This window comes from Corythoichthys intestinalis, chromosome 8 (genome assembly GCF_030265065.1).
Source record: "Corythoichthys intestinalis isolate RoL2023-P3 chromosome 8, ASM3026506v1, whole genome shotgun sequence".
In the NCBI taxonomy this organism is placed as follows: Eukaryota; Metazoa; Chordata; class Actinopteri; order Syngnathiformes; family Syngnathidae; genus Corythoichthys; species Corythoichthys intestinalis.
The window spans coordinates 34,060,301-34,077,012 of NC_080402.1; the positions used below are offsets into that span (position 1 = coordinate 34,060,301).

The 16,712-nt window shown below is 38.6% G+C and overlaps 1 protein-coding gene across 1 annotated transcript in view; it reads right to left on the reverse strand.

Moving 5' to 3' along the window:
- Positions 1-15,699, reverse strand: part of pdcd4a (programmed cell death 4a) — a 29,834-nt gene extending 14,135 nt beyond the window's left edge. Inside the window, exons 1-3 of the mRNA XM_057844571.1 lie at positions 15,429-15,699; positions 4,848-5,141; positions 3,851-3,948 (exon numbers count right to left, since the gene is read on the reverse strand). Of these exons, the coding sequence (XP_057700554.1) occupies positions 3,851-3,948; positions 4,848-5,141; positions 15,429-15,474 (438 nt within the window). The 5' untranslated portion in view covers positions 15,475-15,699. The remainder of the gene's footprint in view (positions 1-3,850; positions 3,949-4,847; positions 5,142-15,428) is intronic.
- Positions 15,700-16,712: the final 1,013 nt, after the last annotated feature.

The following is a 16,712-nucleotide window of genomic DNA, read 5'->3' on the forward strand; positions in this document are numbered from 1 at the left end:
TGTTGCAGGGGGAGGGGGAGGAGCCGATGACTTGCTGGAGAGAAAGAGAAGCTGTGCGCTTTTTTTCCCTCTCCTTCCTCAAAACAAACGTTTGTGGATTAAAAAAAATGAAATTAAAAAACTATCGCACGTCCTTGCGATGGGACTATTGCACATGCGCACATCGCGATGGCGATGTTTAAACGATATATCGTTCAGGCCTAATTGTTATTAATGATTTCAGTGTAGTTTTGTCATCTGCCATATGAATAGTTTTGAAGTAGTATTAGGCCCTAATTTAGGATTAAATTTGAAAGGAAAATGAGATTAATAATAAACTCATGAGAAGTCAAATCATAATTAATAAAGTAAATAAATACGAGAATAATTTAAGAGACAAATCTTGGAATTAATATAGAATACTATGAGAATATTTAATTGTTTTTTTTCCATAATGACCCCAATACTACCTGGTGACAAGTTGCTTCTCTCAAGGTGGTTGTAATTTGTAATGTACTGCTAAAAAATTAGAGGAACCATTCGAAAACACGTCAGATCTAAATGGGTGATGTTTTAGTAACAAAATGAAGCTACATAATTTGACAGAAATTAAAATGATCACCCAATAGAAGGGAGAAATCAAAGACAGAACAAAAATGAAAGTGAAAATGATGCAGCAGATTGGTCCATTTTGCCAAAATGTCATTCTAGTAACTGAAAATGATTCTCCATTGTTTGTGTGACCCTCACGTGTTTGCCTTACAATGTCGAGGCATGCTTCTAATGACATGACGGATGGTGTCCTGGGGGATCACCCAGATCTGGACCAGGGCTTCACTGAGCTCCTGGACAGTCTGAGGAGCAACCTGGTGGCACCCGATGGACCTAAACATAATGTCCCAAAGGTGTTCTATAGGGTTTATGTCATGTGAACGTTGGGGTAGAGCAGGGCGGTAAACCGAATATTTACAGTTACCGAAATTCTTCACGATGACCGACATAATTTTGACCATGTCGGTAAATTCGGTAATTTAATAAAACAAGAAAATACAGTCTTTTCATCCCGCTTTGACTCTGTGTTGTTCGGCTATGTTCATTCCCCTTTAAGAAAGCAGTCCGTGTGCTTACATATGGAGTCACGTGGTTTTCAGGAAGCCAAACAAACAGAAGCCCAGTAGGCTAACGCTACAAGCAAACGTGATGGAGTCGGGCTTAAGGGAGCTTTGCCAAACTTTCACCCGACATTAAATAAACTCTTGGCGGGTTCCAGACGGGCTTTCACCAGCTGTCCTCCCTGGTTCTCACGATTTCAGGAGAGGATGCTTTCATTGCTTTCTTCTGGTAGCCAAGCCACAGGCTAACGCTAGCCACGCTAGCGGCTAGCGGCTAACGCTACGAATGAACGTGATGGAGTCGGATAGCGGCTCTAAGCCTCTAACCTTGTTGAAACGGCTGAAATTAATGAGTGGACTGGGCACGGACTTCATCTAGCAATCATTACGTCGCGTTATTTGGTATCTCTGTGTGATTTCTCTGAAGGCTTTCATGATGGTAAAGCACTCTGCATAAAGTATAATCCAACAGTGAAGCCTATAAATGATATGACAGTTTAATGGCCACAGCTATTTTTCCTGTATGTGTTTGCTTTATTCTAGCCATCATAAAATCTTAAATGTTTCATTGGCATCAGAGCAATACAGCTTTAATCTGGTTGTGTCTGTGTGGGGGGTGCATGTCTTAAAAAATGTTATATCGCCGAGCCCTACGTTGGGGCCAGTCTCAATTCTTTCATCCCCCTCACCTATAATTTACAAATGTAAGCTAATGTTTTATGTTAGTTAATAAGATACGGGTCACCTGACATTTTTTAGATCAAATAAGTCATTCGGACTTATTTTCGACAAATTGACTTGAATTTTACGGTCATACTAATCTATACCAAGTTTTGGGTTTTTTTTATTTAAAACAACTTTGCCTTAGGAACAGCCTCCACTTTAATGCTACCACATAAAGGAAAATATAATTGATATAGTTACGGCTAGTATTGATAGTGTCGGTTTTACCAATCACAAAACCATTTGATATTTCAACACAAACTAATGAACAACAGTTAACTTTACAATACTAAGCAATGCAACAATTTTTCCCAATCCATTACCATTAAAAATGACAAAGATTACAGAATCTTGGTGCAGGTACCTTGGAATGTTTATTAAAGAACTGTATCATGGTGAGCTTACGTTCCTTATCTAAAAAAAAAATTATAAATACAGGTTTCCCACTTTTCCTTCATTTAATGGGGAAAAACGACTTGAGATACAGATGTTTTAAGGATGTCACGGAATTAGTTAATCTTGTATCTCAAGGCGCTGTTTTACTGTACTTTAATTTTGTTCTTATCTCTTAGATTTCGAAAATAAATATAAGATCTTGCAATAATTGTTTCTATTTCATACATATTCCTGAACTGTCTGAACTTTAAAATTTTAACTGTGTTTTCATCTCTACAACCTGGACTCTTCCCAGGACGTGGAGACCTTGTAATATCAGGTGATCCATTTGGTCAGCTTACGGCCCATTAATTTATAAGTACCGGTGTGTCCCAGTTCCCCATTTACATAGTTCCACCGTGTTCCAAAATCAAGGCCAAAATTACACTGTTAATCTTTTTTTTTTTTTCCCCCCATACTTCACGGCACAAGTGCCACTATTCCCACTTTACTTTCTTTCACCACCTAACCTTTCCGTGATAACGTGGTTAAAGTTTGAAACTGTTCTTTTGATTGATATGTGACTCAGCCATCTGGATGAAAGGATCATTTGACTTATTGTATGTTTGGGGGGGGCAGTGTTTGGACTAAGCCTCCACCGATACAACTTTTTCCAGACAGAATACAAGCACAAATACGCACATTCGAGTACTTGCCAATACCTAGTACTCATACTTGATAAAAACCATTGTCTAGCAGATGTGATGAAAATGTGTTTTATTTTAATCAAATCATTCGAATAGTAACTACTCTTACTATGTTTCTTTTAATGTCCCGATTTGATATATATCAGAAAAACAATCAGCAACTTAAAGGGTTCATTTTGGAGTATCAATTTGCTCACAACATCGGATCCGACCCAGTGTTCACATGATTTTTGACCGCTGTAAATTAAACCATTACGTAAATGTACACATATCCACTGTGTGAGGCAAATTCTCTTTAGAAACCAAAGATGGTAAGAGTGCATCATGTAAATAGAGTATTTCTCGAGGAGGTTCCAGTAGGACTCACTTTAATATATGTTTCGTCATTTACTGGTTGCATAATTTCGAATTGTTTAAAAATATACAGTAGGTATCGCATTGACATTGGATCATTGGATTGGTATAGGCAAAACTAACTGGAATTTTTAAAAATATATATATTAACAGGACTTCTGTAGTTTCTTCATTTTTGATTAAATGTACAATGTTTACCCCACCCTCATTATCTGTTAATTGTGCCTCATTATCTGTTAATTGTGCTGTACACCTCAATTAGTAGTGGCTGTAAACAGCCTGAAGCAAGCACAAGTGGCTTTTTGAAGAACTGTTTTCTGCAAAACTGGCTAGGTAGCAAGCGTCCTAGTGTTGGATTGTTTAAGATCCCAATTAAAAGTTCAGACTTAAAGAAAAGAGCAAAGATCGCGCTTACATACAAAAAGACAATACAATTGTAACATCTATTATTATTATTAGAATCACGCCCTCCCTTTGCAGCAGTGAAGGCTCCCACTCTTTTGGAAGAGCTTTTAACAAGATGAGAGATTGGATACTAGATCTAGCAGTGTGGACCAAGATTTTGGCAGATTTAGTTTAAGTGTTTTCATTGACACTAACCTGAGCAGATTCGTCATAGTTTGGATCCTGCAAATCAAGTTCCTCGTCCTCATAAACCTGCCCAGCAGCACCCCAGACACCTTTACCGCCTGCTCCGCCTGACAAGAAACAACAACCACACATTCGCATTGTTTATACGATCAAAAGAGAAGAAACTTGCACCAATTTAGATAAAGCTACACATTTTATTCCATTACAATCATTTGAATGACTTTTTAAATTTTTTTGTACAGTAGTGCCCTTAGGTATTTAATTGGTTCTGTGAACACATTTGCTACTCAAATCACTCGAATAAAAATAAATAGCCCAATATTTTGGATTTAAATGGACGTTTAAGAATTTCTGTCATGAGAGCTCCGGTCCCCGAAAGTGATGTGTTCAAGCGATCGGTTAAGAAGCACTCAAATTTTGAACACGAGTTATCGAATTTCAAATAATAAAATTGTATTCCTTTGTTAAACCTAATAAGAATTCAGCAAAACTGTGAAGCGTAAAAAACACGAGTACATAGAAAAACTGCTTTTAAAGGGTAATTTTGTACTATATAAAAATGCATATCACTTATGAGAAATTACAGAGGCTTTTTTATATTTACGATGAAAAATAGGGCAGAATTGCCAATCGTGAAAATGAAAAGACCTACAGTAGCGAGGGGGTTTTGTTTTACAGGCTTGTGTATGTGTATAGTGTGTGTGTTAAATAGATTGAGGTAGCAAACAAAGCATGTGTGCACATTTATAGTACGACAAAGGTTTAAAATATTTGGGTTTAAATTTGATTGGTGAGTTAAGAACAAAGCCACAACCACAGTTACAGGTGTGAACACAATGAATTAACTGACAATGCTCCCAATTATGTTGTCCCCATTTAGGGGGACATTCATGATGAAAAAAGTTTTGAATTATTTATTTTAGTCTAATTGTTTTATTTGAACAAAAAAGGCATTTAAAGGTGTCACATCACAAAATCATGATAAACAGTCCAGTCCAAGAAGTACCTTTTTTAGGCAAGCCTCTGCCTTTCCCAGTTCTGGATTTGCGATCATTAGAGGCAACTTTGCCTTTCGGACTGTTAGGGTCAGCACCAGTAATGTCCCCTGTCTCTGAAAGCGACTCGCTGGTAGAATTGCGGGATGATGACTTGCGCACACGCCGCTTAGCCTTGGCCTTGAGCCTCGCCTCATGCAAGGCCTTTTCTTGGGGCGTCCAGTTGCCATTCACCTCCGCCTCAATCAACTCGTCATCATATGGACGCTCCGCCTCTTCATGCTTGTCATCACGAGGAAACGTCTCTGAGTGGACAGAACACAGCAAACATTAATCGGCATTCGGTAATTGGCAAACGCTCAAATGCCACATTACAGCTAAAGCATGGTGGGTGCATACGCATAGATCATGATACTTGCTTACTCAGCTTCATGCAGGATTTCCTCAAATAGTGGCCTTCATTCAAATTGAGGCCGTAAGAGTTTAAACCAAGCACAGCCCCAATTTCCAAAGTAGAGTTAGCCATGTTGGCAGCCATTTTAGAGAACTTTGACAGCTACTTCAAGACCCAGGATATATTGCATGTTGCAACAATATAAACACTGAACTGTCCCTCCAAAAAAATACCAAAACTGCTTTCTAGCTTTTTGTGTCATTTAGTAATCAGCTGTAGAACAAAAATTTATGTCATCCAAAACATTGTTTTTGACCAAAAATAGAAATTTGGCATTAATGTTTATGCTTTTTATGCAACACACACAAAAAAGACCAAAACAACTTGAGAACTGCCATTGATGGGAAAAAATATATATATATTTTACAAATATCCATCAAAATTAAAGATGTAACGGTTCACTTGGATGTATTACACCTTTTTGGTTATGCATGTTCGGTTCACTTGCGTAATGCGTACCATTCGGTTTTGTTTTATGCATATTTTTTCCTCAAAATTTATTATTAGCGCAAGCGCTGTGTGCAGAAACGAAGTCCTGTTGGAGTTTCTGCACGGCCACCTTAAGTGTCGGACACTCTGAATAAGTAGTTTAGACTTTACAGCCTGTAAAATCCTGGAAATTGCAGGCTTGACAAATGGCAACTTGACAAATGCGTGAAAGAGGCTTGAGCCAAAAGACTGTCTTTTGTTTTTATTGTTGGGCCAGCCCACCTCGAGCAACTGGGGGCGTGGCCACGGGCACCCCAGGCGAAGCCGGCTAAAGACGCCTCTGCCAGTTTCAGCTCTGTTGAACATTTGTTTGGCTTCCTCCTTAAACTTATCAATGGACAAAGGCAAGTGGATAAATCCATAGTTATGTCGACAATTGCTGCACGAATATGTTAACCCACTTAAAACGGCACTATCAGGCAATGATTATTGAATCTACATGTAAGAGAGTCAGCTAGATATTGTCCCTGCTACCAGATATATGCTTTCTGCAGAAAATGTGTTCATGTTAATCTCTCTAGCAAAAAAAACTAAACTTGGATAATTACATTTATCATGCTCAGGTTGTTGCTGCCGAGGATTCAAAGTTTAGTTTTGTTTGTTCATTCATAATTTTAAGATTTTATAATTGTTACAATTATTTATGTTTTAATTTTATGAACTCAGACTGTAATTTATTTGAAATATCAGCGAAAAGGGTCACTTTTATTTATTTACACAAGTTCTATTGTTTAGATTTTTGAAAAAGGAAACCATTTTAAAAAGAAATTTTGTGAGTTTTTGTAACGGAAATGAACCGAACCGAGCACTTAAAAAATTAACCAAAGTTACATATTAATTAGAGATGTCCCGATCGATCGGGTCCGATCACGTCATTTTCAAAGTATCGGAATCGGCAAAAAAATATCGGCCATGCGTTTTTTAATATATATATATATTTTTTTTTCTAATTAAATCGTTTTCTAATTGTATTTAACGTTGCAGACATAATATGTTACACTCATCCAGAGTCTTTAGTTTACGCTTAAGGTAGGGTTATCAAAAATATTCCGATAACGGCAGCAATTAATTAAAAAATGTGTCACATTAAAATACTTAACGCAATTAATGTATGCGCTGCACGACCCTCTCACTCATTTTCGCGCTCAATCTGTAATGACGCCGCTTTACCTAAATAGAGAGATAAAAGGCAGCGCAACATGAGTAGAGTGAATTTTGGCAGCCTTTGGAGCCTTTTTTTAGTTGGCTAAAGCCTTGCAATCCCTCTCCCTATGAATAGCAATATCACGGGAAGCAATGTGGGGAAGCAAGGTGGCAATTGATCTTTGTCTTAACATATTACAAGTTATTTCCCAAGGCAGAGAAGATATATCAATTGCTAGCACGGCGCACAGTCATGGTTACACTTCCCATCATGCATTTGGGATGGCCATAGTATCATTTACTGAAAGCCCAACAAATACACTAGATGGCAATATTTAGTCACAATATACAAAGTCACAAGTCTTTCTATCCGTGGATCCCTCTCACAGAAAGAATGTTAATAACGTAAATGCCATCTTGAGGATTTATTGTCATAATAAACAAATACAGTACTTATGTACTGTATGTTGAATGCATATATTCGTCCGAATTTTATTCATTTTTTTCTTAATGCATTGCCAAAATGTATATGATCGGAAAAATTATCGGGAATGATTGGAATTGCATCGGGAGCAAAAAAAAACAATCGGATCGGGAAATATCGGGATCGGCAGATACTCAAACTAAAACGATCAGGATTGGATCGGGAGCAAAAAAACATGATCGGAACAACCCTAATATTAATGTACCGTTAAACCCCTAATCAAAATGTTCTATTTGCACGAGATTAGTACTACCTGTGGACCTTTGGTAATTTTCCATTTCCTGTGTTAATTGCATTGCATTTGTGTGGGATAAACAAAGTTTGTAAATTACTTTAATTCACTGGCATTAGAATAACTGGCAAGGGGAGCGTTTCTTGAAACTTACAGCAGTCATGGAGCGCGACCTGTACGGGGTTAATGGCGTTCCGCACACATGCTATTTTTAGACCGTGACGTCGCATCGTAAAGCGGAAGTAAAGCCGAAGTGGAACATTATTGACCCGACCTCGCATAGAAACAACGTAATTTGAGCTACTTTTCTCCGGTAATCTTTCAAAAACAAACATGCCGATCACACATTGCTTTTTTGGAACTTGTAGAAACGACTCTAGACATTAGAACATATGAAGGATGTTTTCTTCATACGTTTCCGGAAACCAAAAACTCAGGAGGAAAAAATGTGAAGACCGAATCAACTTGCGTGGACTTTAACACCAGCTCGGTGAATCCATTCACCTTTCATATGCAGTAAACATTTTGTTAGGTTGGCATGGTCTTTCAGAGGACAAAGAGGTAAGCCATTTTTATATTTTTAACTTATTTGTTAGCGTAAAGTTGTGCCGTACTGCTTCTGTCTGACAATGAATGACCTGAAAAGAATTACAATGGTATCTGACTGCCACTGTTACCGTTTCTGTTATAAAACAACAACAACAACAACAAAAAACTTTAGTAGGGAGAAGTGTAAATAAATTATAGAATTAAGATTTGTTATCAATGAAAAAAATTAAAGTGTTCGTTGGCTGTCACTGAGTAGCATTTGCGATCGCTACACAAAGCTAACTAAATTACCCCCAAGAACGGTCAGAGATGTAGGACAACCAGAGGATATATAAGAAAGACAGGGCTTATGGAAAAGGATAGCTTGTTGAAACAGGAGAATGTCATTGTCAGTCGCGTCGATAAAAAAGCTAAGGCTATGCTTAGGTTGGCTCATTTTTTCTCTTCTTTTTCAGCCTTTGACACTCAAGCCGTCTCTTTAACTGAACATTTTTATGTTCTTCCACATCTTTGCCAGTGAATTTGGCACCGGGTACATCATTTTCGGAGAGAATTGGTAGGTTTAGCTCTGTAAACATCTCCTTCGTACACGATTTCCATTCATTTCCTATTAGGGACAAAAGGTGGCGTGTCCCTCCTAAGCAACAGTAGCTAATGTCCTGAATATTAATGACCGGAAGTGACGCGTTGCTTGCGGTACGCCATTCGAAACATCTCTAGCCTGCCACCAAGATAATGTTGGGGGCAAATACGTCTTAAGAAGGTCTATAGGCTATAGTGATCTGTGGTTTCACTCATTCAGTTGGCACGTCAACAGGGCTTGATAGGTGACAACAGCTTCACATTTCACAATTTTGAAGCCCCATTTTACTGGTATTTGTAGATATTTTGAACAATTCAAATTCTGAGGGGTTGTGACCTAAACTCACCTCAACTTGAACAAATGTTCAGATTTTAAGATTGTTTTACTTGTAGCATTTAAACATCCAAAGTGTTCCTTAAACGTATATTGATATCGAGGAATTAGTTTATACTTGTGAGTTTCAAAAACAGGCGGGACTGCTGTGTGCCTGCAGGAGTGGGAGGAAGAGAAGGAGCAGAGCAAGGCGGAACACATGGTGAAGAAGTGCTGACGCCTGTTTTTCTGTTATGCCACTGCCGTCCTAGCACAGGCGGTTACTTGCAGCTGACCTGACTACATATGGCATGGCCGGGGATCACATGACCTGCTTGGGGGAGCCTAACGGAGGGGTAATGAACACTTGCAGACACTCAAATGATAGTGTGAGCCCTCACCGCGCTATTACTGGTAGATGGGAAAAAATCAAAACCACACATGAATCTCCATCAGGACTTTCTCCTCTTCTTAAACCCATTACATAGAAAGCCAATTGCGCATTTCCTTGAAACAAATACAAAGGAAACAACTTTGCCAAACGAACACCACAATGTATTTAACTCCTTACAGCCACACCCAGCACCTCAGGAGTACACAAATAAGCATGTTCCCCTTCACTTGTTCCTTCTCTCCATATGTAGGCCTGTCACTGGCTGTAAATTAGGACTCGACCAACGGCTCTGTGCCAAAACATGTGTCCAACCAATCAGTGTACAGTTAAGAGCTGCATGGGAGGAAGAAGCAAGTTTTTCCTAAAAAGGGAGTTGCAAAACAAGTGTTGAAGTCATGCCACAATCTACAGCTGTTTAAAAAAACTTTGCTGCTGTCACACTTAAACTAAGTCTCAATTAGGAATTTATTTGAAAAGGGTAAGATTATTTTTCGCAGCACTAAAAGACTTCAACAAATACAATATAGTTTCTATCTGATATGACCAGTGTTGGGCACGTTACTTTAAAAAAGTAATTAGTTATAGTTACTCACTACTTCTTCCAAAAAGTAACTGAGTTAGTTACTGAATTACTCTATAGTAAAAGTAACTAGTTACCAGGGAAAGTAACTATTTCCGTTACTTTAAAAAGAAGTTGTTGTATGTCAAAGAATTTGAAATTTTCTGAGTATTCGAGTCAGTTGAATAGAGAAGAACAGACATGTAGTTGTGTTATAGAACCTTGTAATATTTATTGCACCTCACCAGCAACAGATTTATCCTACACTTGAAGCGCAACAAAAATAAACAGATTTGAATTGTTTACCACAGATGACGACAAAAGCTTTGAATGAATGAGCAGGGACAAACAGCCTCGAGTCATAAGAAGTGCGTGCGCTATTAGGCTCGAGCGTTTACGTCACAGAATGGGGGATCACGTGAGATTTGACAACAACGCAGCCATATTGGAAGCAGGTCTGGCTCGCGGGACATTAAACTTTAACTTGCCAGTTCGATAAAGAGACAAACTCGTTACTAAGGCGAAGAACAGATATGTGATCAAACTTAAGGATCTGAACAATGTTGACCCTTACGAGCAAGCCGAAGACAAATGGAGTAAAGTGTTGTGCCGAAAAATAGTCGCCCCGTGTGAGAGATGTCGACGGGCTTCCACAATTACACAAATTGGACATTCTGCTGTATTTATTGTTTGGTGTATGTTACTAAACTCATCAGCAATTCCGAAATTACAAATTACTACAAAACTACGAACAGTTTTGCTGCGGATGGGTGCAGGTCCTGCACATTATGACCGTATCAAACTGCAACTCCATCGTTCTTGCAAAGGTAGGCTATGTGTGTTCACTATTTTCATTGCCATGAACCTGAACGCACCCAAAGTCTTGGATGACAGACAAACAGAGCAGAGTAGACTCGCTACGGCTGGTAGTTTCTTCAATTTATTCAGAGTACATAACGCACCGCTTTTGACCGTCAGTAACGCTAACGGTGGAAAAAATAATTAGTTAGATTACCCCGTTACTGAAAAAATAACGCTGTTATGCAACTGCGTTATTTATAACGGCGTTATTCCCAACACTGGATATGACCAAGTTTTTACTAGAGATCTGTCTTACTTGCTGCTAGACAGCTAGAAAATAGAGCAGTACTGTTGACGTGTTTGCTTTTTTTACATCGTTTACAGCGGCACTGCTGCCGGGACAAGAAGCAGGGGTAGAATACTGCTCCTCTTTCAAATAACATATTACTAGTCAACGCTCAACTGTATGTTACAAACTTACGAGGAGCTGCTGTAAATGTGAGATCGCCGATACTGTTTGGACTTGTGAGGTGTAGTGAGCAAACGGTTTAACTTGTATGCAAACCCGCCACATTCTGCGCACACGCTACCTGGCCTGGAGGCAGTTATTGCACATAAAGAAAAGTATTCACCAGTGGTTGAACATTATACAACAGTTAGGCAAGATTAAATATAGCACAACTAAGTTTTTAAATGCCTCTGCAATGCATGGTCATTTGTACTTATTTTATAGCGTTGGACTTTATTTTATGCTTGCTCTCTAGTGGATAATAGCAGATTTTGAACTCCCATACAGGATGAAAAATGCAAAATGGTGACACAATCAATGAAAGAAAGGTAACTCCTTTCCCAAAGAAGCCTATTGACTTTTTTTTTTTTTTTTTACACACTTCAAGTTGTTTTTATGAAATATTAATCAATTTAAAGATCTCAGGAACAATTCTGTTTTCTGGTTTTAATGGCTCAGTGTTTCTTAAAAATGTTTTAGCAAAGTTGTACATTTTGCATGTTTGCGGCTTTGAAAAAGACGATGCAACACAGGTGTTTGCTTTTGCTAAGTTAAGGGCTGTTTGTTATGGACAAGGACATCAAGAGACTTAGAGAAGCTTGCGCTTGAAAACTAATGATTTCACTCAATTTTGGCATGCTCTTGTGGCTGTTTAGATGTGAGTGTGCAAAGGTGTGAACAAAGGACGGACACATTTCAACAACACTCCCAGTTTTCACAAGGTCGGAATGCAGCAAAACGCGGTCTGTGGACATTTCCATTTTAGTATTGGCTATTAGCTGCGAGTTATGTCACACTAAGAAGCTGGGGCCAATTTTGGTGATTTTACGGCGGTATTAAAACAGAACAAGTTTCACTTTCCTATGCATATTTTATATGCAATTTAAAGTTTACTTAAAATGGAAATTATCCCAGATATCAGACCGACGTTGAAAAGATGTTGGATCAACTTTCCGCTGTCGATCTTCTATCGTTGAATCAACGTCACTTTTGCACTCTCAATTAATGCTTCAACATTGAAATCCTTACAAAACCTAAATTTCATTTCGATTATTAGTAATATTGGAACAACGCTGAATCAATGTTATGTTTTCGACCAAAACGCCCGCTCATCCATAATTCAATGACTTTTCAATTATATTTCCTGGTCAATCATAAATCAACTATTTGTCAACATTAGTTCATCAACTATAAAACAATGTTAACCCAACCATCGCCTGACATACCATAGAAAAACGTTGTTTCAACGTCACTTGACATTGAAAATGTCAACCATACTGATGATTTTGATGGAAAATCAACGTTTATTCAATGTCTGTCTGCTATCTGGGAAGAGTTCATTTGTGGACCCACATTTAGTAATTAAAGTAGTACAGAATTGTACTCACCTATCAGAAAAGGCGCCAATTTGAGCAAAGGCCACAGTTTCAGATAATATGGTAGTTTTGAGGGTACTTTACAATACAAAGGCCTGGATGCATTAGAACCAGCATAAAAACGCAAAAATAAACGAATGATTCAATTGTTTATTTTTTGCGTATTTGAATCAATCAGTGTATTTTTACAGGATATGCTAGCACAAATCATATGTTGTCTTTTTCCCAAAATGAACAAGAAACTGTACTTTTGTGCATACATTAACTACATCCATACCTGTCAAGTTGTACGGTTTTGGCATAATTTGTACAAGTGAACACTGATTTTTAAATGTGTACGCTGTACGTTCAAAATCAGAACGTTTTTCGTGCATTACATTTTTTTCTCCGTTCGGATTTTGTCACCCTTTCGGCAACGAGACAATGGCCGTTACTATGCCTTAATATGTTGGTTGAATGACGCGAGAAAAGTCAGAGACACGGAGAAAGAAGAGTGTTTGTTGTGACGCTGTAGCAAATGGGATGCTAGGCTAGGTGGTTCCAATATTTCCTGACTGTAGCCGACAGCCTACAATCTACGCCTAGATATCCCATGCATATAGAACCACATGCAAAATGAGACTCGGCGGCGTTAGTAAACAGCCGCCATTTTAAAGCATTAGACTTCCCAGAAAGGCTCTGTTGTAGTGAACCTTCCTCGCGAACTTAAGTAACTTTTTACCTAAAATACTCCTAAATCGGCAAAATCTTGACTTGAATCTGTCTTAAATGATGAAACAGTTTTAAAACTTTCACATGTCGAAAGTAGACAGAAGGAAACTAATGCAAAAACGGGAGCAATTTTAACAACTTTAACAGTTGATTCACAACATTAAAGGACTTCCAAACATAGCAAAGGTTATCATGTTTTTTTGTTATTTTTTTTGAAAAAAATGAAAAAAAAAAAAACATGAAAGGTAACACCAGTTACTTTGCCAAGTAACTAGTTACTCTTACATTCAGGTAACAGAGTTACCAACTCAACTACTTTTTGGGAGAAGTAATTTGTTACGCTAATTAATTACTTTTTAAAAGTAAGCTTAACAACACTGGTCATAAAGGTGAAGTCTGCAGAATGAAAAGTGACGAAAGCGGAGATTTTATTCTGCCAATTTGTTGCCGAACACAATTTGCCCGCAACTATTGCTGATCACTTCTCAGAATTAGCAAAAGAAATGTTCCCTGACTCAAAGATTGCATCGGTAAGTTAATTTTATCAATTGACATTTTTAATTTATAGTTGGACACACTTTCGAACTACCTTCAAGTCAAACCGAATTGCGAGCAGAAGTGCAATGAATTGCAGCCATCAAAAGAAATGATAGAAATTGCCAAAAGTGTTACAATTATAACAAAAGTCACTGTTACCAGGTTATATGTTACAATATTACCAATAAATTCATATTATTTAAAAAAAAAAAAAAGTGTTCGGCCATTCCTTACCACGCGGCGAAATGCTCAGGGCGCTTGCGCATGCATCCACACGCATGCGCACATCGGTTAGAAGCAGCGAGTACTCAATATTTTTGTTTTTATTTAGTTATTTAGAACCTTTTCACTGCCTCAAAGATACTTTTTGCATGTATTACCCTCTCACACTTTTAACCATTGTGGGTTTTTTTGTGTTAGCTTTGAAGCAGTTGACCACATTAGTCACGTAGCGTATTTAAACCGTCCTTATTTGATATAACTACATTTAAGTATTTTCTGCAGGCATTTTTTTAGTACGTCATTCCTGTATGCATCTAAACAAAACAAGTTTAGAGCGTACGGTAGTACTTTAGGTGTCAAATTCGACTAATGTAGCACGTTTCGCCAATGTAGCATTTTTTGGCAGAACAAAGAGTTTTATTTTTGTTTCATATTGCACGCTATATACAACGTTGTAAGATTAAGTCACCAATTTGTAAGGGCATACGTCACTATTTGTAAAATTACCAACGGCCTCGGGTTGACAGGTATGTAAATCACGAGGAAAAGTGTCATATGGGCAAACTCCTGCATTACAGCACTCATGCTGTATGTGTCAATGTTCGATTCGGGTAAATGTATGTTTAAATACGTTCAACCAATGTCTGATTATCAGCACAAAAAGGGGCTAATAATACATTCTTTCCGTTAACGTAACATTGAACGCAAAGAAACGCCAGGATTATATAAGCCCCTCCCATTGGGTCCTATGGTCAGTACAACGCTTCTGACGTCATGAATATGAGCACGGACAGTTCTTTATATGACGTGTTATGACGTAATACGCACATTAAAAACCTGTCACGTATTGTTGTTAGTATTTTGCAACGCCGTCGTGCTAGCATGGGTTGAAGCATTTGTAAAAACAGAAGTGAACACTGCGGGCTCGTCTAATTAGGAGGCGAGGACCTTTAAAAGAGACAGCCAAACAATTTCAATGTTAACGAGTCAAAAATGAGTTAAAGCGTTAAACATGCAACAATATGGTATGATACTGCCAAGGTCTTAACCAAAACTACCACCACGACCTAGGACTGGTGGTGGTAGAGTTGGTTAAGGGGGGGTGGGGTCTACGGAGCACATGGTGCAGCATGCTAGCTGTGCAGCCCGTCCCGAACATTGACAATCCCAATGGGGGGCTACTAGCGCATGCTCCGGGGGGCTGGAGGTCAAACCTCGACATCCGAGCACTCACTCACCGTCTGTCTGTTGAGCCGAAGACCGAGCGTCCACTTCGGTCGCCATGACGAGACTTGGCTGAATAACAGTCCCCCCACGCGTGTTCTTTATCTTCCTTAGTTCCAACAGGGCAAAGGGAAAACTCAAAAGCAGGCAAGATGAACTAGCTTAGTGATTAAAGTAGCAGTGGAGAGAACGACTCTAAAGGGCTAGCAGGTGGACTCCTGAGACCGAGCACATTTGAGCATTAAGATAAACAAAGTCTGTTTTTAACTTGGAGCAGCAAGAGCAGTCACGTGGGCGCGCCGAAGGTGGGGGCTGGGCCTTTCCGTCCAATCACAAGCATGGGACAAAATGCTCCGTCGACAATAACGCACTATATCACTTTTACAGCCTGTTTGTTGTCTCTGGTATTCTGCTATCCCAACACCTTGTATTGCACAAAATAAGAATTAAAAATTACAAACATTTTTTAGTGCATTCAAAATCGAGTTGCAATTTAAAAGACGGCCAAGTACGTTTGGAACGTGTTGTTGTGGTACGACTTCTCGCCAGCAGACGGCAACGTAACCCAACATTTTATTCATTTTAGTGGCGGCTCCAGGTGGTCAAGGTAAAGCCCGCGGCCTATATACGAACTTCCACTTTGCATAAGGTCCGATGACAATTTTGTTATAGGAAGACATTTAGCTATTTCCCTCCCTAGAATTAGCATATTAAAATATACTAATACAGTTGTCTTGCAAAATAATTTGTGAGTCATGGTAAAATAATATAAAGGTGTGATCAATTTACAATTAATATTAATTTGTTAAATAATAATGTATGTCTATGTAAAATTAAATAATTCATTTTGATTAGAGTCATTGTAAATAAAAGAATAAAGAATACATTTCATCTGACATTTAACTCATTTGCTCCCAGAAACGTATAGATACGTTCTTTTTTTAAATGCTTCATTGTCCCAAAAACGTATTTATACGTCTTTTGCGTTGTTTTTTTGTTTTTTTACAAGAAGAATCTATAGCTTGCGATCTATCTGAGAAACAAAAAACAAGGCTCCAAACCCATTTTAAAGCAATAAAACTGGCCACTGGAGGGCAGTAGCGCATTTTGTAAAGACCCGCATCCCGATTCAACAGCAATGAAAGGCCGGGCAGCACGGTCGGAGCGCTGGCGGCATGATGTCAGGCGGCGGACGACCGAACAAAACAACCGATAGGACGCCTGGAATGCCAGGCGCTGGACAACGGAGCAAAACGACAGACCACCGTGCAGCGGGCTCGCCAAGCAGACCCCGCAGA